The sequence below is a fragment of the Mesoplodon bidens genome, assembly GCF_964165515.1.
Source record: "Mesoplodon bidens genome assembly, chromosome: 7".
Lineage (NCBI taxonomy): Eukaryota > Metazoa > Chordata > Mammalia > Artiodactyla > Ziphiidae > Mesoplodon > Mesoplodon bidens.
The window spans coordinates 85,243,127-85,269,796 of record NC_138164.1 but is presented as its reverse complement, the minus strand read 5'-3'; the positions used below and the strand labels follow the sequence as shown (position 1 = coordinate 85,269,796).

General features: G+C 38.5%; 1 protein-coding gene across 2 annotated transcripts in view; it reads right to left on the bottom strand.

Annotated features, from left to right (window-relative positions):
* Positions 1-26,670, bottom strand: part of BBOX1 (gamma-butyrobetaine hydroxylase 1) — a 76,393-nt gene that overhangs the window by 29,843 nt on the left and 19,880 nt on the right. For both annotated transcript variants that reach the window (XM_081239627.1, XM_081239626.1), the window contains one exon: positions 18,298-18,496. In XM_081239627.1, the coding sequence (XP_081095753.1) occupies positions 18,298-18,496 (199 nt within the window). The remainder of the gene's footprint in view (positions 1-18,297; positions 18,497-26,670) is intronic.

Here is a 26,670-nt window from a genome sequence, read left to right as displayed (position 1 = left end):
GCCAGTTCCAATCATAAAACATTCTCTTAATAGTTATAGCATAAGTCTGGAAAAATCTTAGAAATGTCATTTGATTTACCTTTCTACCTCCTTATAGAAATGAGTCATGCCAGGAAGGCTTCTATGACTATAAGCTTTCACTTATCCTTCTCAAATCCTAATCTCCAATGAAACATAGCAGAAATAAATGCAAGCATGATCCATTGGCCTGTGTAGAAAGCATTTTTAAAAAGTCTGCTTGTGGGGCCTTAGTGAGATTACGGTGTACTTACATGCACCTCTTATTAGTGACATATTCTTAGGTTGTTCTAAGAAAGGAAACAACTCAAGCAGATTATCAGGGGTAATGAAATAGAGGTGCAGGACCAGATTGTTCTAAAGCAGAGGAAGCAGGCTCAGTATAGCATCTAAATCTGATGGTGTAGACTTGCTTGGAATTGTACTGGGGCAGGTAATTGTCAGTGTACAAATACTGCTTTTGCCAAAGATGTTATTAAATAAGCCTAAGTATTTTCACTGAGCTATTCACGTCATTCTCAACATTTGATTAGAACTTTCCCTATTTTTCCTCATCTATTCAAGAATTTTATCAAAATCTTCTGTACATTAAAATTATGATGTTAAGGTAGCACTGCATTTCATGGAATTGGTTTGAATGCTAATTTACTAGATTCACCCTAATCTAGATGGCCAGTCATAGATACCATGCCTGCACAGAGGATTGGTGCTGACCAGCACTCACCAGCTCGAGAGGCTTGTCTGCTCACCCGTCAGGGTGGGCGGGGGCTGGGAGCTGAGTCTCGGGCTTCAGAGGTCAGATCCCAGGGAGAGGACTGGGGTTGGCTGCGTGAACACAGCCTGAAGGGGGCTCGTGCGCTACAGCTAGCTGGGAGGGAGTCTGAGAAAACCTCTGGAACTGCCTAAGGGTCAAGAGACCATTGTTTTGGGGTGTGCGAGGTGAGGGCATTCCTTCCCCGAGTGCCCACAGAAGGCAGAGCACCACCTAAACGAGCTCCAGGGATGGGCATGAGCTGTGGCTATCAGTGTGGACAACAGAGACGGGTATGAAATGCGAAGGATGCAGCTGCAGCCACCAAGAATCCTGTGTGCAAGCACAGGTCACTATTCACACCTCTCCACCTGGGAGCCTGTGCAGCCCACCACTGCCAGGGTCCCATGATCCAGGGACAACTTCCCCAGGAGAACACACAGCGCCCCTCAGGCTGATGCAATATTATGCTGGCCTCTGCTGCCTCAGGCTCACCCCGCATTCTGTACCCTTCTCTCCCACCCCCCGGGCTGAGAAAGCCAGAGCCCCCAAATCAGGTGATCCTTTAACCCCCTCCTGTCCGGGCAAAGAACAGATGCCAGAGGGTGACCTACATGCAGAGGCAGGGCCAACTCCAAAGCTGAACACCCAGAGCTGTGCGAACAAAGAAGAGAGAGGGACATTTCTCCATGCAGCCTCAGATGCAGGGGATTAAATCTCTACAATCAACTTGAGGTACCCTGCATCTGTGGAATACCTGAAGAGACAACGAATCATCCCAAAATTTAGGTGGTGGACTTTGGGAGCAACTGTAGACTTGGGGTTTGCTTTCTGCATCTAATTTGTTTCTGGTTTTATGTTTATCTTAGTTTCGTATTTAGAGCTTATTATCATTGGTAGATTTATTTATTGATTTGGTTGTTCTCTTCTTTTTTTAATATATATATGTATATATTTTTCCTTTTTCTCTTTTTGTGAATGTGTATCCATATGCTTCTTTGTGTGATTTTGTCTGTATAGGCTTGCTTTTACCATTTGTCCTAAGGTTATGTCTGTCCATTTCTTTTAGTATAGTTTCTAGTGCTTGTTATCATTGGTGGATTTGTTTATTGGTTTGGTTGCTCTCTTTTTTAAACGACTTTTTCATTTTTAAAATTTTAATTATATATTTTTTAATTTTAATAACTTTATTTATTTTATTATTTTATCTTTCTTTTTTTCCCTCCCTTTTGTTCTAAGCCCTGTGGCTGAGAGGGTCTTGGTGCTCCAGCCAGGTGTCAGGTCTGAGCCTCTGAGGTGGGAGAGCAGAGTCCAGGACATTGGACCACCAGAGACCACCCAACCACATGTAATATCAATTGGCAAGAGCTCTCCCAGAGATCTCTGTCTCGACACTAAGACCCAGTTCCAATCAACGACCAGCAAGCTACAGTGCTGGACACCCCATGCCAAACAACTAGCAAGACAGGAAAACAACCCAACCCATTAGCAGAGAGGCTGCCTACAATCATACTAAGTTCACAGAAACCACAAAACACACCACCGGGTGCAGTCCTGCCCACCAGAAAGACAAGATCCACCCTCATCCACCAGAACACCGGCACTAACTAGTCCCCTGCACCAGGAAGCCTGCACAACCCACTGAACCAGCCTTACCGACTGAAGGCAGACACCAAAAACAATGGGAACTACGAACCTGCCACCTGCCAAAAGTAGATGCCAAACACAGTAAAGTAAGCAAAATGAGAATACAGAGAAACAAACAGCAGATTATGGAGCAAGGTAAAAACCCACCAGACCAAACAAATGAAGAGGAAATAGGCAGTTCACCTGCAAAGAAAGAGTATTACAAGAGACAAAGAAGGACACTACATAATGATCAAGAGATCAATCCAAGAAGAAGATATAACAATTGTAAATATTTATGCACCCAACATAGGAGCACCTCACTACATAAGGCAAATGCTAACAGCCATAAAAGGGGAAATCTACAGTGACACAATAAGAGTAGGGGACTTTAACACCCCACATTCACCAATGGACAGATCATTCAAAATGAAAATAAATAAAGAGACACAAGCTTTAAATGACATATTAAATAAGATGCACTTAATTGATATTTATAAGACATTACATCCCAAAACAACAGAATACACTTTCTTCTTAAGTGCTCATGGAACATTCTCCAAGATAGATCATATCTTGAGTCATAAATCAAGCCTTGGTAAACTTAAGAAAATAGAAATCATTATCAAGTGTCTTTTCTGACCACAACCCTCTAAGACTAGATATCAATTAGAGGAAAAAATACACACACGGGAGCTAAACAATACGTTACTAAATAACCAAGAGATCACTGAAGAAATCAAAGAGGAAATCAAGAAATACCTAGAAACAAATGACAATGAAAACATGATGACACAAAACCCATGGGATGCTGCAAAAGCAGTCTAAGAGAGAAGTTTATAGCAATAAAATCTTACCTAAAGAAAGAAGAAACACCGCAAATAAACAACCTAAACTTACAGCTAAAGCAATTAGAGAAAGAAGAACAGAAAAGTTCAAAGTAGCAGAAGGAAAGAAATCATAAAGATCAGATCAAAATAAATAAAAAAGAAATGAAGGAAACCATACTCAAGATCAATAAAACTAAAAGCTAGTTCTTTGAGAAGATAAATGAAATTGATAAACCATTAGCCAGACTTATCAACAAAAAGAGGGAGAAGATTCAAATCAATAGAATTAGATATGAAAAAGGTGAAATAACAACTGACACTGCAGAAATACAAAGAATCATGAGAGATTACTACAAGCAATGATATGCCAATAAAATGGACAGCCTGGAAGAAATGGACAAATTCTCACAAAAACACAACCTTCTGAGACTGAACCCAGAAGAAATAGAAAATATAAACAAATGAATCACAAGCAGTGAAATTGAAACTGTGATTAAAAATCTTCCAACAAACAAAAGCCCAGGACCAGAGGCTGCCCAGGCGAATTCTATCAAACATTTAGAGAAGAGCTAACACCTATCCTTCTCAAAGTCTTCCAAAATATAGCAGAAGGAGGAACACTACCAAACTCATTCTACAAGGCCAGCATCACCCTGATACCAAAAACAGACAAAGATGTCACAAAAAAAGAAAACTACAGACCAATATCACTGATGAACATAGATGCTAAAATCCTCAACAAAATACTAGCAAAGAGAATCCAGCAGCCCATTAAAAGGATGATACAGCATGATCAAGTGGGGTATATCCCAGGATGCAAGAATTCTTCAAAATACACAAATCAATCAATGTGATAAACCATATTAACAAATTGAAGGATAAAAACCATATGATCATCTCAATAGATGTAGAAAAAGCTTTTGACACAGTTCAACACCCATTTATGATAAAAACCCTCAAGAAAGTAGGCATAGGGGGAACTTACCTCAACATAATAAAGACCATATATGACAAACCCACAGCCAACATCATTCTTAATGGTGAAAAACTGAAAACATTTCCACTAAGACCAGGAACAAGACAAGGTTGCTCACTCTCACCATTATTATTCAACATAGGTTTGGGAGTTTTAGCAACAGCAATCAGAGAAGAAAAAGAAATAAAAGGAATCCAAGTTGGAAAAGAAGAAGTAAAACTGTCACTGTTTGCACATGGCATAATACTGTACATAGAGAATCCTAAAGATGCTACCAGAAAACTACTAGAGCTACTCAATGAATTTGGTGAAGTAGCAGGATACAAAATTAATGCACAGAACTCTCTTGCATTCCTAAACACTAATGATGAAAATTCTGAAAGAGAAATTAAGGAAACACTACCATTTACTATTGCAACAAAAAGAACAAAATACCTAGGAATAAACCTACCTAAGGAGGTAAAAGACCTGTATTTTAAAAACTATAAGACACTGATGAAAGAAATCAAAGATAATACAAACAGATGCAGAGATATACCATCTTCTTGGATTAGAAGAATCAACAAAGTGAAAATGACTATACTACTTAAAGCAATCTACAGAGTCAATGCAATACCTATCAAACTACCTATGGCATTTTCCACAGAGCTAGAACAAAACATTTTACAGTTTGTATGGAAACACAAAAGACCCTGAATAGCCAAAGCAACTTTGAGAAAGAAAAATGGAGCTGGAGGAATCAGGCTCCCAGACTTTAGACTATACTACAAAGCTACAGTAATCAAGACAGTCTGGTACTGGCACAAAAACAGAAGTATAGATCAATGGAACAGGATAGAAAACCCAGAGATAAACCCACACACATATGGTCACCTTATCTTAGATAAGAGAGGCAAGAGTATACAATGGAGAAAAGACAGCCTCTTCAGTAAGTGGTGCTGGGAAAATTGGACAGCTACATATAAAAGAATGAAATTAGAACACTCTTTAACACCATACACAAAAATAAACACAAAATTTATTAAAGACCTAAATATAAAGCCAGACACTATCAAACTCTTAGAGGAAAACATAGGCAGAACACTCTATGACATAAATCACAACAAGATCCTTTTTGATCCACCTCCTAGAGTAATGGAAATAAAAGCAAAAATAAAGAAATGGGACCTAATGAAATGTAAAAGCTTTTGCACAGCAAAGGAAAACATAAACAAGATGAAAAGACAACCCTCCGAATGGGAGAAAATATTTGCAAATGAAGGAACTGACAAAGGATTAGTCTCCAAAATATACAAGCAGCTCATGCAGCTCAATATCAAACAAACCAACAACCTAATCCTAAAATGGGCAGAAGACCTAAATAAACATTTCTGTCAAGAAGATATACAGATTGCCAACAAACACATTAAAAGATGCTCAACACCACTAATCGTTAGAGAAATGCAAATTAAAACTACAATGAGGTATCGCCTCACACCAGTCAGGATGGCCATCCTCAAAATGTCTACAAACAATAAATGCTGGAGAGGGTGTGGAGAAAAGGGAACCCTGCTGCACTGTTGGTGGGAATGTAAACTGATAATTCAAAAAGAGTCATGTATCGCAATGTTCATTGCAGCACTATGTACAGTAGCCAGGACATGGAAACAACCTTCGTGTCCATCGACAAATGAATGGATAAAGAAGATGTGGCACATATGCACAATGGAATATTACTCAGCCATAAATAGAAACAAAGCTGAGTTATTTGTAGTGAGGTGGATGGACCTAGACTCTGTCATACAGAGTGAAATAAGTCAGAAAGAGAAAAATAAATACTGTATGCTAACACATATATATGGAATATAAAAAAAATGGTTCTGAAGAACCTAGAGGCAGGACACGTATAAAGACGCAGACGTAGAGAATGGCCTTGGGGACATGAGGAGGGGGAAGGGTAAGCTAGGATGAAGTGAGAGTGACATGGACATATATACACTAGCAAATGTAAAATAGATAGTGGGGAGCAGCAGCATAGCAGCGGGAGATTAGCTTGGTGCTTTGTGACCACCTAGAGAGGTGGGATAGGGAGGGTGGGATGGAGATGCAAAAGGGAGGAGATATGGGGGTATATGTATACGTATAGCTGATTCACTTTGTTATACAGCAGAAACTAACACACCATTTTAAAGTAATTATACTCCAATAAAGATGTTAAAAAAAAGAGGTATCAAATTACCCATGATATTTTTCACAAAACTAGAATAAATTATCCTAAAATTTATATGAAACTATAAAAGACCCAGAATTGCCAAAGCAATCCTAAGGAAAAATAACAAAGCAGGAGGCAAAACCCTCCTACACTCAGACAATACTACAAAGTTACAGTGATCAAAACAATGTGATATTGTCACAGAAACATACATATGGATCAATTTTACAGAACAGAGACCCCTGAAATAAGCCCACACTCCTACGGTAAATTAATCTTCAACAAAGGAGGGAAGAATATAAAATGGGAGAAAGACAGTCTCTTCGGCAAGTGGTGCTGGGAAAGTTGGACAGGAGCATGTAAATCAATGAAGTTACAATACACCCTAACACCATACACAAAAATAAACTCAAAATGGCATAAGATATGATACCATAAAACTCCTAGGTAAAACATTCTCTGACATAAATCATATCAATGTTTTCTTAGGTCAGTCTTCCAAGGCAATAGAAATAAAAACAAAAATAAACAAATGGGACCTAATCAAACTTACAAGCTTTTGCACAGCAAAGGAAACCATAAACGAAACAAAAAGACAACCTACGGAACGGGAGGCATGAGGTATCACCTCACACCAGTCAGAATGGGCATCATCAGAAAATCTACAAACAACAAACGCTGGAGAGGGTATGGAGAAAAGGGAACCCTCCTACACTGTTGGTGGGAATGTACACTGGTGCAGCCACTATGGAAAACAGTATGGAAGTTTCTTAGAAAACTAAAAGTAGAATTACCATATGATCCAGCAATCCCACTCCTGGGCATATATCCAGACCAAACTATAATTCAAAAAGATACATGTCCCCCTATGTTCATGTTGGCACTGTTCACAATAGCCAAGACATGGAAACAACCTTAATGTCCACTGACAGATGAATGGATAAAGAAGATGTGGTACATATATACAATGGAATACTACTCAGCCATAAAAAAGAACAAAATAATGCCATTTGCAGCAACATGGATGCAACTAGAGATTATCATACTAAGTGAAGTAAGTCAAAAAGAGAAAGACAAATACCGTATATCACTTATATGTGGATTCTGAGATATGGCAGAAATGAACTTATATATGAAACAGAAACAGAGTCACAGACACAGAGAACAAACTTGTATACTTACCTGGCAGGGAGGATACCATGATCACGAGAACAGACTTGTGGCTGCCAAGGGGGAGGGGGTTGGAGGAAGGATGGATTGGAAGTTTGGGGTAAGGAGATGCAAACTATTACATATAGAGTGGATTAACAATGAGGTCCTACTGTATAGGACAGGGAACTATATTCAATATCCTGGGATAAACCATAATGGAAAAGAATATTAAAAAGTATATATGTGTATTATTGAGTCACTTTGCTGTATAGCAGAAATTAACACATTCTAAATCAACTATACTTCAATTAAAAATTTTTAAAAATAAGGTAAGAACATTTGAGAGAACGTAACAAATTAAGAGGATAGGCAAAGATGATTTAATATATACATAATAGGTGCCCTCAAGAGAAGAAACTCAAAGTAAAGAACAGAACAAATACTAAAATCTACAACTCAAAAAAATTCTTGAAATTAAAAAAATGAGATTCGAAACTGCACACTGAAAGATCAACCCATATACTCCCTGAAAAATTTACTCCAGAGCAACCAACATGAAGAATTCGTCTATAAAATTACTGGTCTTTAAAGAAAATAAAATCTTTTGAGAATCTTGGTAAAAATATCAAATTATTTATAAGGAAAAGAAAATTAGATTACCAATAAAACCATACTGACATCTTAGAGATTCTGTGAGCCAAGAATTTGATATTCAGCCAAGCTGATTTTCAAGTATAAAGGTCTTAAGTTGCTTTCAATATGCAAGAATTCAGAGACTATTGTTCCCATGAGTTCTTCCTGAGGAATTTACAAGAGAATGGGCTTCAGGCAACCGAAGTGAATAGAAGTACATTGACATAGCACTGGTTCTGATTAATAAATTTATGTTTACAAATAGAACTGATTGTAGGTAAGGAAAAGAGATATCAGAAAACTAAAAAGTTGGGAAACCAAACTGTAGTGCTAAGGAAGTCACACTTGGGTGCTAATACTTTAAAGTAGAAAACCATGTAAGTGAATATGATAGTGAATACCTATGATAGTGAATACCTAGGGGCACTATTACATGTGGGGAGAAAAGAGAGGTTTGTGATTGGTTAAGACTTGTGGATGGGCTGCAGAGTGGCTGGCAATGTTCCATTTCTTTAACTGGATGGTATTTAAGGGTGTTTGCCTTAGTAATTCATTAAGCTATACATTTGTTTTATGTGATTTTTCTGTATCTATATTCTACCATGAGAAGTATTTTTTGAAAATTTATTTTTAAAGGTTAATAATACTCCCAAAAATAAAAATGAAGACAGGTAATGATAGAAAGATGGCAGTGGCCTCTAAAAACATAAAGAAAAACGTTACAGCAATTTGCTCCAAAGTTCCAAAGGCCTTCATTAGGAAAAACTTAGAATGTAGTGCATTGCAAAAAAAAAAAACAAAACTATAAGATTTCCACATTAAGCATATTTAATAGTTTTACGGGGGGTGAAAGGAAAACTGTGCTTAATTTATTTCATCAGAACAAGAATTGGAAGCTAGTTTAGATTATTAATGTGAAACATTAAAATATAAACTTTAGAAGCAAGAAAAACTACAATCCTGAAGCCTGTGGAATCAAAACTACAATGAGATATCACCTCACACCAGTTAGAATGGGCATCATCAGAAAATCTACAAACAACAAATGCTGGAGAGGGTGTGGAGAAGAGGGAACCCTCTTGCACTGTTGGTGGGAATGTAAATTGATACAGCCACTATGGAGAGCAGTATGGAGTTTCCTTAAAAAACTAAAAATAGAATTACCATATGATCCAGCAATCCCACTACTGGGCATATACCCAGAGAAAACTATAAATTAAAAAGACACATGCATCCCAATGTTCATTGCAGAACTATTTACAATAGCCAGGTCATGGAAGCAACCTAAATGCCCATCGACAGACAAATGGATAAAGAAGATGTGGTACATATATACAATGGAATATTAGTCAGCCATAAGAAGGAACGAAATTGGGTCATTTGTTGAGACGTGGATGGATCTAGAGACTGTCGTACAGAGTGAAGCAAGGCGGAAATAGAAAAAGAAATATCGTATATTAACGCCTATATGTGGAACCTAGAAAAATGGTACAGATGAACCGGTTTGCAGGGCAGAAACTGAGACACAGATGTAGAGAACAAACGTATGGACACTGGGGTGGGGGGGGAAGTGGCGGGGTGGTGGTGGTGGTGGTGTGACATATTGGACGATTGGGATTGACATGTATACACTGATGTGTATAAAATTGATGACTAATAAGAACCTGCTCTATAAAAAAATAAATAAAATAAAATTAAAATTTTTTTAAAAAAGAAAAAAAATAAACTTTATCTTCTCTTGTGACAAGTTATCTGTTTGTCAACTGTCATTTTCCCTTTGCATAAACAGTTGGCTATAATTTGAATTTAAAAGAGGGGAAAGGAATGAATAGTCTGGTACTGTCATTATGGTTTAGTTTGAGAACTTTCCACATAATCCTGTCAAATTATTCCCTTGCATCTGGGCTAGCAGTATGAGTCGAAGACACATTTGTTAGTCAACAATTATTATGGCATTAGGGATTATGGGAAAATGTTAATATCAACAAACCACCATAGTGGCGTGTTGTAAGGGAAAGATTACAGACTGCTGAGTCAAGTAAACCTGAGTTTGCAGCTGATTCTTCTGCCTCAGTTTCTTTACTTTTAAGATGGGGATAATGATTCTTATCAGAATTGGCAAGATTCAAGATCATGATGGTAAAGCATAGAGCTCAATACTTAGCACATAAAAAGTGCTTAATAGAAAATTATTTTCTCCCATCCCAATAACAGCAGCTGCCTGTCTTGGCTGTGCAGAGTATAACCAAGGAGGTAATGGGGATCAGAGGGCTTGTGTAAAAACAACTGCCTTAGTAGGGTAGCCTATAAACTTCCTCAAGTGATTTCTAGAGGAGCATCAGATACAGAAATTATTTTTCCTTTCATTCATGAGATGACCTCATACTCAAGTGGTTTTTTTGGCAGCTACTTTACCGTGAAACCTAAGATAACAAAGGGAACTCCAGAGACTGGCTCTTGGCTGATAACATAAACTGGGACTCACAATGGCCGAAAGAACACAGCTTGTTACTCTGCTTGGGAAACCCTAATACTCAGAGGAATACACATTTTAAAGCTTCCCCCAACCCAATCCTCAAATACTGTGATCAGTACTAAATCTAAAACAACTCATTAAGAAATCTCAGTGCAGATTTTTCACAAAGTAGGATGAAATTACAACTCAATTCAGAACTCAGACAAGTTTTCTTTGTTTTCTTCCCAAGTCTGAATTGCTTCTAGGTTAGTTTTTATTTTATAGCCATTTTTATTCAAGAAGGGCTGTGTGGTTTTCTCTAGCAATTGCTTGGCTAGAAACTTCAGCAAAATGGGTAAACTTGTTTTTTCTTTCCCTCTTCAGTCCCCACACTTCACAAATGTTTTCTAGTAACATGTATATCAAGCAAGTAGCAGATCTGGAGGAAGTAGTAATGATAGGAGCAATTTCTAAGGGGCCAGATGCCAAAGAATAATCATATTTTTCACTCATACATCCTCAATCTCTAATACAAGCTAATGTGTGAAGTGCTGCTGGGCTGGTTTACAGAAATGCTAGCAGAAATCCAGTGAATGCTGGAAAGGAGATATGTTTGTCCTCCCCAGAGGCTATTTCAATAATGTTAATTCTTAACTGGCTTGGCTGGTGCATTTGACAAACAGCCCAATAGAAACATTTGCTGTTTGACATTATTTTATTCATCTCATGAAGCCTGCATGCAAGGTACTCATGCAGATGCAAAACTCAGCAGCAATAGTAGCATTTTTTGATTTTTTCCAGCAAATTTTCATCCAAAGGCCTCAAAGGGCATGATAGGTATTAAAACACTCCTTTAGAAAGAGAAACAAGGCCTCAGTAGAGGAGAATCATAGAACTCTGGGAAACTAAAAGAAAAGTTTACACCAACTTCTCACCTACAAATAGCTGGTGGTGAAGCCATGATTAAGCTCTGCTTCCCTATTGGTCCCATGGGCAGCTCTCTGGGCAGTAAGGCAATACAGATGCTCTGGGGCATTGGGTCCTCAATTCTTTCCTAAACTTTTTGGAAGGAAGTGTTTCAAAGTGTTTATTTATTTTCCACTACAATTTGTGGCCTTATAAGTTTTATTCAGCACTTACGTATCTTTCATGCTGTCTCCACAAGATAAAATTTGACCACCACCAAGATTCATAAATTTCTTTGCTTTTACCCCTATTCCTCATTGTCTCTCATCATCTTTATTTTATTCCTGATATTAGTGTTTCAGAAAAATATATTTTTAAATTTTCACCTGATTATTCTTCTTAGTCTAATCCTTGTTACATGTGTTACTGCATCTTGCTTGTGCTAGAAAATAAAATATTCTTAGAAAGAAGAAAGAGGAAGAAAGAACTGAACTTCTGGGCTCTGATCTGGAAAAGAGGAGTTTTGCTAGCTAAGGTTGAAATTTGTATTTTTCTTCCTCTTGACTTTCTGATGAGTTGTTCATGAGGTAAATTTTCTAAAGACTGATAAATGTCAACAATGCTAAGAAAGAATTTTTGATGTCTTGATCAAATGGAATTTCTCAATATCACAGCATACATTCCCTTTCATTAACGTTTCCTGAGAGATAAGTGTGTGTGAGACACCAAGCTAGTACTGAGCAGGCCACCGTTTCTTCCTGAAAAGCGCTCAATATGACGGTGGCAATGGCAATGAGATATACATGCCTTATTTTCAAAGGTTATCCTGGCTAGTAGTCACAAGCAAGGTAACTAGTTAATACACAATATTAATGGCAAACACTAAAAAATATGATGTTGAACCCTCCTCTCCCACCCCATCTCTGTGTCACACACACACACACACACATATAAATAGTAATACCCTGACCTCACCAGTTAATTTAGTTGTCCAACTAATAAGAGAAGAAATTCTCAGGTTATGCTTTTGCCTTTTTAGGGAAGAGCATGTGAACTTCTCATTGTTGTCTTAATTACAGTCTCAAAATATGATGACTAGCAAATATTACTACAACCCAGCAAACTAACAGTAGTGATATTTTACAACACAGTAGTTTATCTTCTTTCACACTGCATGCATTATCCCTAAAAGTGGAATCTTCCACAGGAAACAGAAATTGCCTAACTAGATATTAGGAATATATGGGAGAGAAGAGAATTTCCACCTCTCTTTCTGGATGGGCAGTTCAGAATGCAAAACTGGCTCCTAGGATGAGTAGTAAAGTACTTATTTTGTTTTCTTGTAATGCCTGGGCATAGGGATGTGGCGCTGGGAGTGATCTCACAGAGCTGAGGTTGGGAGAGGGGTTCTCTCCCTTAAAACTGCAGAGGCTACCAGATCAAGGGAGGATGTAGCAGGGATGGTGGTTGGAACACAAGAGGGGGAAGATTAATAGGTCAAGCAACGAGGGCACGAAAGGCCAAAAAGCAGTCAAAATCAGAGGAGGACTTGGAACAGGTTGTTTGTAGACAGGATAAAGGAGATGGAAAAGTGAGGGAGATGCATGCAAGAAAGAAGGTGTTAAGTTGGAAGGGAGGAAAGCAATCTGAGCAACGTGAGAAAGGAACTATGGCTGTAGTTGTTCCCCATCAACTCTCTTTGGTGGATAAAATGGTTTGCATCTAAGTTGGGCTAGCTTGAGATGGGGGGGAGGAGCTGTATGGAATTATATAGTCATAATTAAATATGTATGTAGTAATGTCACACCTATTTATACAGTGGTAGCCTGTGTAAGTTTAAGGAGTCTGGTTTCATTCTCTCTAGTTGCCATATTGATAGCTGAATATCACCCCATCTTCACCATGCTTTCACCAGGCTGGCAGAGCATCACCCTTCAGCTATGTGCTACTTTTTATTTACTGTTGGCATGTATTGACTATCTTGTTCCCTCATTTGTAATGCCAAAAGTCCAGGGGTACTTTACAGTTTGTTCCTTGGTTTTATGGAATATTTATTGTTCCAGATGATCTAGATGAAGTCAACTCAACTCTTTATATTCACCCATATACAGCAATCACCAAAGATAGTTTTCCATAAAGTAGAAACCCAGATCTAGTTCAGAACAAAATGCCTGGCATGGTGCCTTGCATGTGGTAAAGTATTCAAGGAATGGTTGTTGTATGGATGAGTAAGATGACAATACCACCGACCAGGACATTCTCTTTTATTGACAATGATTGTACTTTCTTTAAGGTTTACTCTGTAGGATGCATTGTCGAACACATTATTCTAACTTGCATTCAGTCATTGAAGATGGCAGTGGAGTGTATTTACAATGACTATTTCCCATTGGGTTAAATTATGTCATAAAATTCAGATATTTTGTTCAATAAAGAAATGATCCAGAAAGCTATTTTTATTCCTTTTGTGGGGGCAGGGTGTGGTCAGGGATATGGGATGAGGCTTTTGGCCTCATTCTGTAAAAACTACATTGTTCCAAGTCAAAGGTTTAAATCCTCCTGAAAAGGTCATCTTTTTACATACTGCTCCACATGTATATGTATTTGACAAAATTGACAATGGAAGTTTCTTTACCAACTCTTATTCTTTTCTCCCAGGAAATATTTCATCATTAAGGCAGTAAGGTTACTGAGCATTTCATATGGCTACATGAAAAAATATTGCCTAGATGATGCACTGTCAAAAAATGACAAGTATCTGAGAAAATACAGCTGTGGAAAATGATGTAAACATTTATCCTCAAAGCTACTGCCATTTTGATTTAGTAGGTGAACATAATTTTATAATATGAAATGCTCTAATAATTATTGCATTTGTCAGCTGCTTTATAGTCTTTTAAAAACTAGGTGTGAATTTATTCATTATACATTTATTCCTTGCCTACCATATGCTAAAACTACAGAAAGTTCTGGAATCTACTGTTTTTGTTTATCCAACTAACAATCTAACAATGTAGATGGCAGCCAAAACCCCAAAATAGTCATTATAATTCTCACTTTAGACCCACTCCGTTTAAATTCTCTAAACTAGTAACCCTATTCGAATGGAAAAGTACTAGGTTAGTTTCCCAAGGCAAGCACGTGTGAAGTAGCATCAAGCTATTATTGTTTTTGGCATCTAAGCAAGAGCGGAAACCAGGCTCCTTGAAAAATCTATCCGGAAAACAAAGTTTACCTTTAACATTCCCCACTTTCCTTTCTCTGTCCCTCTCCTATTTCTGGCATTATTATTATTGCCTTCATTATTTATTGCCTTCATTTATTCTTTCCGTTCACTCACTCACCAACTAGTTATTTTTCAAACAAGAGTAAGGCCAGGGCTTCCCTGGTGGCGTAGTGGTTGAGAATCTACCTGCCAATGGAGGGGACATGGGTTTGAGCCCTGGTCTGGGAAGATCCCACATGCCGCGGAGCAACTAAGCCCGTGAGCCACAACTACTGAGCCTGCGCATCTGGAGCCTGTGCTCCGCAACAAGAGAGGCCGCGACAGTGAGAGGTCCGTGCACCACGATGAAGAGTGGCCCCCACTTGCCATAACTAGAGAAAGCCCTCGCACAGAAACGAAGACCCAACACAGCAAAAATAAATAAATAAATAAATAAATAAGAGTAAGGCCAGTGGAGAAACAAAGATATAAAAGGGAAAGACCCTGTCTAAGGCAGCTACTGATTCTGTTCTAAAGTCATGTCCAGGCATTACCACAGTACAAAGAAGAACATGACAAGTGCCATTTAGTCTACATAATTGTGAGAGTTCAGAGGATGTAAAGAAACCAAGCTCCATACCACCTGTGACCTGCCTTCTCTTGAACTACCTTTCCTCTCAACCAGAGGCTTATGACCTTTGCTGCAAATGAGTATCTCCTGAAGTGTTTCTAAAATTCCTGATACCCAGGCCAAATCCAAGGCCTGTTAATAAAATATTTCTGGAGATGGGACCCAGATGTCAGTATTTTTTAAATTGGTTATTCCACTGTGCAGCCTAGGTTGAGAAACATTGTCTTAAATATCTCCCTTTTTTAAATCTCATGTTACCCTAACAACAGTATAGAAAAGGCAAGTAACTTCGGGGAAAATATTCACTTTTCTCATTCTGTTGATAAACCACCCCCAAACAAGTAAGCAAACAAACAAAATCAAAGTTACAACAACAACAACAACAAAACCGTTCTCATCATTAAGTTCTTGAGGTAGGGAATTAGAAATTACCAAAAAAAAAAATTAAAAATTAAAAAAAGAGATCTTGGCAATCATTGGTGGAAGAAGCAGTAAGGTGGAAAAAAAGGCATTTTCTGGAGTGTGGTATAGTTTGAGAGATTTAGGGAAGAAATGTGATCAACTGCTGAAGGTGAAATTGTGTAGGTAAACTATGTGGTCAGATGCAAAGATCTTGGACAAAGGGAATGGAAGAATAGTAGGAAGTCTGATTTGTTTTGACAACAAACCTTTAGTATTCATTCCAATAAATTTCACAATATTAGATCAGTGGCCAAATTATTAAGCCTTTTTTAGGATTTGTAACAACAAAACAAAATAAAACACAAGTCATAAATCAGGACTAAGAATCTGACCCTTAATGTGATGGATGGGGGTGGAAGTTAGGGAACCATAACAAAGAGCCCCAAATTTGGCCACTGTAATAAAACTGTGAAATGTGTTGGCATCAGTGCAAAAAGTCTGTTGTCAGCAAATAAAAATGAAGTAAAAAAACTTAGAAGATATTTGAAGTGTTCTGTTTACCTCCAGCACCCTAAAGCATCTTTTCCATGTTCTTCCTTCATACTATGATTGATAGTGAGGTAGATTAGAAAGCCCAGGGATGGGACAGACACAGATTCCAACTCTGGTTCCTTGTTTACTATCTGTGGAAACTTGGGTTTATACTTTAATTCTCTGGGCTTCAGCTTCCTCATTAGTGAACTCAGAGATAATATCTATTCCAGAATGTTGTGAAAAATAAATAGAGAGAAAATAATACAGTTGGGGCTCTTAATAATTTCAAGACTCTTCCTCTTTCCTTTGTCTGCTGTTGCTGCTGTAATCTGTTAAGGCAGCTTAAATTCTTACAGATGTAGGGCAGATAAAAATGTTGTATGACACAAACTCGTTAATGGTAAAAGTTTGTTCTTGGGATGGGGGTGGGGACTGGGTCATCCAAGCCTAAACATGATAGAGTCTTCTACCATGAATAAACATGCTCAAATCATTGGAGGCAAGTGACTGAATATTTTTGACCTTCTGTTTACCTACAGACGAGGTCTTGCTCTAGATTAGCAAACCTAAGGGCAAAGTCAAAGGTTAGCAGGGCTCTTGCAGGTCTGAGGTGGGAGTTGGGGGCAGAATTCGTGAAATTGGAGAGTGAGAATATGCTCTCTTCAGGGCTCAGCCTTTTCTTACCTCCAGCAGGTTGCTGGCAAGCAGGGGTTTAAGTTCAGTTGTTGCTACGTTTGATTTTTCAAGAAAAGTCAACTCCATATTTAATGTAAAAGCTCCCAGTTTTTAAATGTTGATTCCATTTTTTTTCAACATCATGTGAGCCAAACAAAACACATCTGAATACTGCCCATGTGCTACCAGTTTGCAAACTTTGCATTTTGCAGGTCCTTTTCACTTTTAGTGCCCTCTACTCTGAGCCCAAGAATAAGTGTCTCCATCGCAAATGACAGGCTCACCCTAAAGATTAGAAATACAGTCGTACTCCCACTTCCAGGTAGTGTTTCCTGTTGCCAGTGTTTTCTTATCCATAATTAATGTTACCTCCCAGGCAATTCTTATGCAAACAGCCTCTTGTTCCAAAGTGAAAATCAATTGTATTTCCTGTTACTTGCTAAAGTGTGTAGACTTAATTTTCTGCATATTAGCTTTATTTAAAACATCTGGTGGCTGGTTTCATTTCCCCAGGGCCCAACCTAATTTTGTGCCAACTCTTGGGAGGTAAAACTTTAATAAACGTTCACATTTGTAAAGCTGAATATTTTTTAAAAGGCTTAGAGAAACAGTCTTCTATCCCACTTGGTATGGACTGAATTGTGTCCTCCCCAAATTCATATGATGAAACACTAAACTTCAATGTGACTACATTCGGAGAAAGGACCTTTAAGGAGGTGATTAGGGTTAAATGAAATCTTTTTTTTTTTTTTTTTTTGACCAGGGATTGAACCTGGGCCTTCTCCAGTGAGAACGTGGAGTCCTAACCACTGGACTGCCAGGGAATTTCCGATTAAATGAAATCTTAAGGATGGGGCCCTAATCCAATAGGACTGGTGTCCTTATAAGAAGAGGAAGAGATAACAGGAGTGCAGGTACCCTGAGGAAAGGCCATGTGAAGGTACAGTGAGAAAGTGACCAACTGCAAGTCAGGAAGAGAGCGCTCACCAAGAACCAAACCTGCCAGCACCCTGATCTTGGACTTCTGGCCTTCAGAACTGTGAGGAAATAAACTTTTGTTGTTTAAGCCACCCAGTCTATGGTCTTCTGTTGTGCGGCCCTAGCAAATTAATCCTCGACCTTTAACTATCCTGTCTTTGGCAACTGACCTCATTCCAGTCATTCTCAGAGAAATCCCACTTTTAGATTCTCATCTGACTTCCTGTCAAGACATTGTGGAAATTTCTATATCATTAATCAAAAGAGTCCCCTGTCTGGAAAGTATATCAAATCCTATATATCATGGCAGAATACCAACTATTTGGTGACTCACCCATAAAATGTGAGATAAAGGAAACCAATCCTTTTCCCAAGTTTTAAAACTTCTCCTCGTTTGTCAGATGCTCCCGTGAGTCGCACTATGCCGACTTTCTTGAGCCTGGAGAGCCACCTGTATGCATGCTCATCATCTTTTAAAACATCTTCAAAATCCAGAGTAGGTAGCTGGAACTCTGAGCCCCAGTACTGACATTCTGTGAATTAAGAAAAAGAAGAAACCAGATGGGATTGCACTGTTTTTAACATACAGTGAGAACCTCAGAGAAGGGACTAGTTCATGGAAGCTGACCTTTGTTCTATCATGGAATTGATTAAATTTTAGTCATATTAGAAATGCCCAAGTTACCAGCTCTTCTTCCCTGGACCCAAGCCAGTCTACTCTATGCTTTCTGCCTACAATTGTGGAAGATCCATGACAGGTATTCACTATAGCACATTTGTCAAGAGAATGTTGTTTAGCTTGCAATAGCTCCTGATACAGAGATCCTTAGGGCTTCTCTGCCTGGACATTGCTTAGAAATAGCCTTGAAATATTGTGTATTTTAACAGCCAAGTTATATTGCTCAATTCCAAATAGAGATAAAATCAGAATCATGTGCTAGAACAGCTTATGCCTATCCCTGGGGGTCGGGGTGAGAAGTGTTTGCCATGGTAGGAACTGCTCCTTCTTCCTCTTATTTTACCTGATAAGAAGCTTTCTCTAGGGTCAACTTGTTCACAGGAGTCAGCAAAAACTGTCCATGGGGAGGAAAAGATGAAAGTTGTGCTCATGGCACACACAAACACTTTGGTGACAATACCACATGAGATAAAGTCAAATACCTTTCTTTATTTTCTGATTCCTCATGATTTATGGCTCATAAAAATGTTTACTTGAAAAAACAGAAAGGAAAACAAATGTAGAAAATAATTTGCTTACAAACCAGACTCTCTCAAAGGAGGTAGAACACAGAGGAAACATAATTTTGTCAAGGAAAATAACTCAGATATTAACAATTATATTCAGCAAAGACCACTCTAGCTAATCCACTTGATTTCTTCATTTTGGGGGAAAGAATTTGCCTTAGGAAGGCAAGCCTTCCTAACAAGTGACAGAATTAGGTCTTATGATCTCAAAATCATCCTATGCAATGCCTCCCTTTTCTAACTGGGAAATATATGTCATGTTACAGAAAACAACGCCAGAGCCTCCAATTTAAGACAAAAGATTGGGTCAGTGTTCCCTTGTAGTAGTTGTAAATTGGGAATCATTTCTTCTTTGATGTCAGCATGGCTGTTTCTGCAGAACCAAGGATTTCTTAGGAGTCAGATGTTGGTTTAGTAGTATCTAAGATACTTACAGGTGCAGGAAGCCACTTCCTGATCTCCCATCAGCGAGTTGCATGAGGACATTCACAGAGATGAGCAGGTGTGTACCAGGGCGGGGAGGGGGCACATATATTGCCAAAGTTTGCATAATATTGCATAATGCATAATGAGGCAGAATTTTCAGGACCTAAATTGCAAACTCTAAATGAGTCCTCCCTAGTGGCTGCATTCACTATTTTGGACAATGTTAATATTCTTCAGTATTGAATACATTCCAGGTGACTTACTGTATCTTCTCAGGAAGTCGAGTTTATATTCAGCCACTGGTTCCTAATTTTTGTTTTAACTCTTCTCTTTGTGGGACTAACCGTAACTGAAAGAACTATAGCTGTTCCTGTTCCTTTTTTTTTTTCAGTGTTTCTTATCAAGTGCTTTTAGAGAAAAAACTTAGAATTTACTATTAAACCAAGTCAGCTTGGCAAAGAGAAGCAGCTCAGTACATGGGCCAGAGCAATTTGGCTAAAGCGATAACAATGGGGTGTGAAGGGTTTGGGATATAATCATAATTTTTTTTGGAGGGTGGATGGTGTAAAATACAGGTTCTTTGTCTTCCTTGATTCTATTAGCTACCCAATAATTTTTTGTTGGTTTATTTTTTCAATAAGTCTAATATTTTACCATGTCGTGAGACACTGTGATAGGCAGTAGGTTTTCAGGAACTCATAGTCTATGGGAGACTTGGACAAGGAAACTGACAATTAAAACATAATATGCATTTCTCTAATGATTTGCATATTATGTTTTAAACACCAGTCAGAATGGCCATCATCAAAAAATCTAGAAACAATAAATGCTGGAGAGGGTGTGGAGTAAAGGGAACACTCTTGCACTGCTGGTGGGAATGTGAATTGGTACAGCCACTATGGAGAACAGTATGGAGGTTCCTTAAAAAACTACAAATAGAACTACCATATGACCCAGCAATCCCACTACTGGGCATATACCCTGAGAAAACCATAATTCAAAAAGAGTCATGTACCACAATGTTCATTGCAGCTCTGTTTACAATAGCCCGGAGATGGAAACAACCTAAGTGTCCATCATCGGATAAATGGATAAAGAAGATGTGGCACATATATACAATGGAATATTACTCAGCCATAAAAAGAAACGAAATTGAGCTATTTGTAATGAGGTGGATGGACCTAGAGTCTGTCATACAGAGTGAAGTAAGTCAGAAAGAGAAAGACAAATACTGTATGCTGACACATATATATGGAATTTAAGAAAAAAAATGGTCATGAAGAACCTAGGGGTAAGACAGGAATAAAGACACAGACCTACTAGAGAATGGACTTGAGGATATGGGGAGGGGGAAGGGTAAGCTGTGACAAAGCGAGAGAGTGGCATGGACATATATACACTACCAAATGTAAAATAGATAGCTAGTGGGAAGCAGCCACATAGCACAGGGAAATCAGCTCAGTGCTTTGTGACCATCTAGAGGGGTGGGATAAGGAAGGTGGGAGGGAGGGAGACTCAAGAGGGAAGAGATATGGGAACATATGTATATGTATAACTGATTCACTTTGTTATAAAGCAGAAAGTAACACACCATTGTAAAGCAATTACACTCCAATAAAGATGTTAAAAAAAAAACCACTGGAAAGATTCGAAACACTGAAAAATAAATAACATAATATGGTAGATGCTATAGTTGAAGTACGTTCAGGATACCATAGAGATATCAGATCTTCTGATCCCTTACCTAATGCTCCTTCTACGATGCCAGCTGCTCTTTTATATGCATGAAGTTCCTCAGGTCTGTCCCTCATGCCTCAACTATTTCTTCTGAAATCAAAGTTGGTTTTATGGGCCCAGCGCGGTTCTGCTGCACTACTCTGCTCTCTAATAAGAGTTGGCTTTATATGAAAGAGCTTTTGTTCAAAGAGGCAATCTATTCGACTTTGTTTTGAATATTGGATTATATGGTTGTTTGCTTTGCCACTCCCATTTGCCCATTTCATTTACAGTCTCCAGATTGTAATATCTGATACTAATCAAAAAGGTCTGTGAAAAGAAGGTGATACATATCATAAATATTGCTTATTGGCTACTTAGCTAGAAAAGTCATTTGGCTTCCAGTTAAGAGAAAAATTTCCTGGGCAAAATATCAGTGTTAACGACATAATAAATCACTATCTCCTCTTTCCAAAGCTTACACCTATGTAGACTACACCCAAAAACTTAAAAAATATTGAAAACAGCTTTAAGCTTGTTGAGCCCCAAATGAAAGTTATAGGTCCATAGAGTATTAGAGGTAGATGAGAGGTGGAGACTCATCTTGCATTTTCACATTGGCTTTAGGATTTCCCATCACCATGGGTTCTTATTATTGAATAAAAAGATCATCTAGACTACAGCTGAGGATTCTCCTAGTTCTTGGGCACTGTGATGATCTGGCCAAGGGCAAATTTTTCATTCCTGTGTAGACTGTTAGATGGATTAGATATGATCTACATGGCCATCTATAGCAATGTGTTGTCTTTATTACAAAGGGTTAAGTAATTAATTGATGAGCCTTTTTATAATAATTAAAAGAAAAAAAATTTTTGACCTATTGAGAGCAAACCAGACTGGAGAGATAGTATGGTCTAGACTGCAATATTGTCAAATAGAACAGATGAAGGAAATATTCTCTATCTGTACCACCCAGAATCATAGCTGCTAATAACATGTGGCTATCAAGACTTGGCATGTGGCTAGTGGAACAAAGAAACTAAATATTTTCCTTCATTTAATTCAAACTGATTTAAATTTAAACTTAAATAGCCACATATCACTGACACTGTATGAAACAGGACATGAATAGAATAAAGAACATGGAGCTAAAGAGGCCTGGGTTTGAGTCATTGTCTTGCTTCTTACCAGCTTGTTTCCTTATCTTTTCGCTGATCCTCCATCTCTTAATTTATAAAATAACCATACTTATATTTACCTTGCAGATCATATGTTGATCATGCAATGAGATTATGCAAGGAGCTTGGTACAGTGCCTGACACATAGTAGACTAATAATAATAATAATAATAATAATAATATAATAGTTAATATTTGCTGAATACTTTCTAGGTGTCAGGCACAGTGCTAGGTGCTCTCCATACCTTATTTCTTTCAATGTCCGTAATAAATATATGCGATAGATGCTTTCAGTATTCCCATGTTACAGAGAAGGGAACAGAGATCCAAGTCTTTCAGCTAATGATTTGCAGAGCTAGTTAGGCAAATTCAGGTGACTAATTCCAAAGTCTGTAATTTCAACAACTACACAGAAAATAAACATTTAATGCCTTGAAATACTGTTGTTACATGTATTCTTAAGTCCTATGTCTGAATGTCCACAGCTTATTCTATCCCCTACAAAGGAAATCTACTTTCTAGATGAAAAAGAAAGCAGGGTAAATTACAATTAGGAACACTCTGTCTGGACATGTTCAAGCATGAGTGTTTAAAGATAAACCTTGGTTCCCAGTCAGGATTTTCTTTCTTTCTTTTTTTTTTTTTTTTGCAGTACATGGGCCTCTCACTGTTGTGGCCTCTCCCGTTGTGGAGCACAGGCTCCGGACGCACAGGCTCAGCGGCCATGGCTCACGGGCCCAGCCGCTCCGTGGCATGTGGGATCCTCCCGGACCTGGGCACGAACCCACGTCCCCTGCATCGGCAGGCAGACTCTCAACCACTGCACCACCAGGGAAGCCCTCCTAGTTAGGATTTTAAATGCAGAAAAAGCTTTATGACTAGGTTTCATGGCACAACTCTTTGACAGCATTGCTATTCATTGCTTTTGTGAAATGAACCAAGGCTTAAAAATCAGCTAGCTTCTTTTTTTAAATTTATGCCAGTATATGTCAGTGATCCATGCCAGTCTGGTTTTACTTAAGGTCTTTATCACTTTCCAGAGAGTTTTAGTGACAGTGTAGCAGGGAAATGTAATAAATAGAGATGGAAAAAACACTTTCACAAGATGTAAATATTTTCAAAACTTTCATAGTTTGAGCATTTTGTGGATTCAAGAAGGCTCTGTTAAGGGAACACACTATATACATCTATATATAATTATAGCATATTTTAATGAATTTTTGTTTCTACATGAGTCATTTTCCCATTATAGAATAACACACACACACACACGCTCTCAAACACACATGCACATACACACACGATATTCTTTGTTTCAAAAATACAAAATGAGTTAGATTCTTTTAATAAATTTGTTACTCTTTACACGTGTAAAATTAACCATATTCACACAAAGACTCAGTATAAAACTCAGTATAAGGCTGTTCATATCATACATAGCATAGTCTGTACTATACATAATTTCAAATTCATAGGATTTTACAATCAGGGGTTGGTCACAATACCTTTTAAATTCTACAGAGTTTACAGTTTTCCAAATATAGCTCCTATTTTGGTGTACCTTGGCAGGAGCTTTGAAAAAATCAGTGACCAAGGGCCACAACCCATCACAGGATCTGTGTCCTAATACGAGCCACTCACAGACTCAGTTATGCCAATTGTGACTTTCAGAGACAGCACTATGACTAGCCAGTTTCCAAATTCATCAAAACATCCCTGATATAAAATACTCCAATTTTCCGGGCAAAATAACCTACATCTTCTTAATAAATCCACGAGTAAGATCATTCTATGATTTCTGTACAGAAACTTTGCCATTGAAAAAGTAATTTAGTAGCATTTTCCCAGTCCCCCCCCCCACCCCAACTGCAAAACTTCACTACTGGGGACCATAAGAAAACATGCTGACCTAGAGTAAATCATTTGTTGGGTGAATACATTAAAAGAAAATTTAAATTTCACACTTGGGTCTGGAAACATAAACAGTATGGAAAATGACGGAATATTTAAGGCATGAACCACCCTTTCTAATTTAACTTATGGACTTACTAATAAATACTTCCTTGAACATGTGCTTCACACATCATAAAATTTATGAACAGGCTACATGCTGGCTTTCAAGACACCATTTGTACAAGGCTTCCTTTTCAGGGTTAAGCCTCACATTCCTGGATCCTGCGTTGTATTTCAAAAAAGGAAAAGACACAAAGAAGCTCTTCAGTTAAAGATTCATGAGTACAGCATGCAGGGTTGCAATGTGTTATTTCAAGAGTTTAGGACCTTCTGTCTATCTGCACCGAACTGTGCTGTTGGCTCTGAAACAGCTCATCTCATGGGCTGATGATCAGCTGATTGCTTACTATCTTTCCCTATAAAGATCCTGCAGGGGCCCAGCCATAATCAAAATCTGAGCCCCAGATTTTGGGACTTTGATTCTCTTCTCTGTACTAATGAAATCCTGCCCTTTTGGAAATTCTTTTACCTCTTGTCTAGTGAACTCGACACACCTTTCAAAATTCTGGTCACTTGTCCTTTTTTAGATTGAGATCTTCCAGAAGCTGACCTTGAGATGAGGATTTGAATGCAATTTTATTAAGGAGGTCTCCCTGGAGGCACCAATAGGAAATGGGTTAGTGAGAAAGGGAAGGGGGCCTCTGGAGGGTGTTTCAATGAACGGGTTACTGCTTTTGCAGCTGGGGCTCAGCACTGCTGGACCTCATGGCAACACTGTAGACTATACTCAGATACAGAATTGTCCCACCCAGGGACAATGAAGCTGAGATGCAGAGGCCACCCACACCTACCCCTTATTGGTTGAGAGCTGCTTCTGGGTGTTCACTCCTTGGTCTTTCTGGCCTTCCCTGTGTGTTGGCCAAGCATGTTCCCTCAGGCAGAGAGAACCCTCCAGGAGCTTGGCAATCTTGCAATAGCAAACTGTTGGCAAGTATGGGAAGAGTGCTGAGGAGGTCTGATGGGGCAGTGACAGCCTCTGCAATGCCCTCCTTCAGGATCTCCAAGACTGGGTTAGATGGCTATCTTCTGTGATCCCCAGCACCAATACACACCTGAGTCCCTGTGCTCACCACCTTATGCTGAAAGGATCTTTCACTTACTCCACATGTATTTGCCGAAAGTCTGGCTATGCGAAAGAGGTTGCATTGGTGAATAAAAATAGATGTGATTGCTGCCTTTGGGATGGAAAAAGTGAATAAACAACAAAGCAAACAAATAAATACATAAAAATAAACGTTGTAGCAAGTGCTGTGGGCATAACGAATGGGGTATATTGACAAATAATCATTGGGAGTGGGATGGAGAACTTATTTGTTTAGACATGACGGATAAGAAAGGTGTAACTGAAAAGAAGCTGTTTAAGCCACATCCTGAGAGGTGCGAGAAGCCAGTCACTCAAAGGGTAGGGAAAGTGTCTAACAAGGAAAGACAGTAGGAAGAGGGGTGATCTCTTAGCTTGTTGGAGGAACTCAAAGTCACTGAAGCTAGGACCCATGAGACAAAGGGGTGGGTGTTGCAGATGAAGGGAAAAAGTAAGCAAGTGTGGGTCAGGCAGGTCCTTATCTTTCTCTCTCTGCCACTGGACTGTATGATCCTTGCAAACTATAGAGATCCTGTTGCTTATCTTTATTTCCTCACCACTGTTGCCCCCTTACTCTTCCTCCCCCTGGTATATAGCCTAGGGCTTGCACCCAGTAGATTTTCAGAAAACTGCTATGTTCTGTATCCTAAACAAATCTTTGCTTATTTCCTAATGATGACTGCAAACAAGAAGCAACCCCTGAAAAAGGAGTGTTTGAGCACACTTTAGTATTTTAAAAGATGGAGAAATCCATAAAACCTTTCCTCTAGGTGATAATCTCACCAAACTTGAAAAGTCTCCCTGAGGATGTTCAAAAGATGTTTCTAAACAAGTTTACGTTGTTTGAAAGAAGAGAAACACATTTTTGTTTTGAACTATTAAGTACCCGGTAATATATATATGCTCAGCCCTATGACAAGAGTGACAATTTAGTTGGAAAAAACAAGAACTCATGAAATAATGAAGCAGCACTAAAGGGGAGTGTGTGAAAAACATTTGAAAAAATGAGAGTGAACATTTATTGGGCATTTGTAATTCCAGGCACCCT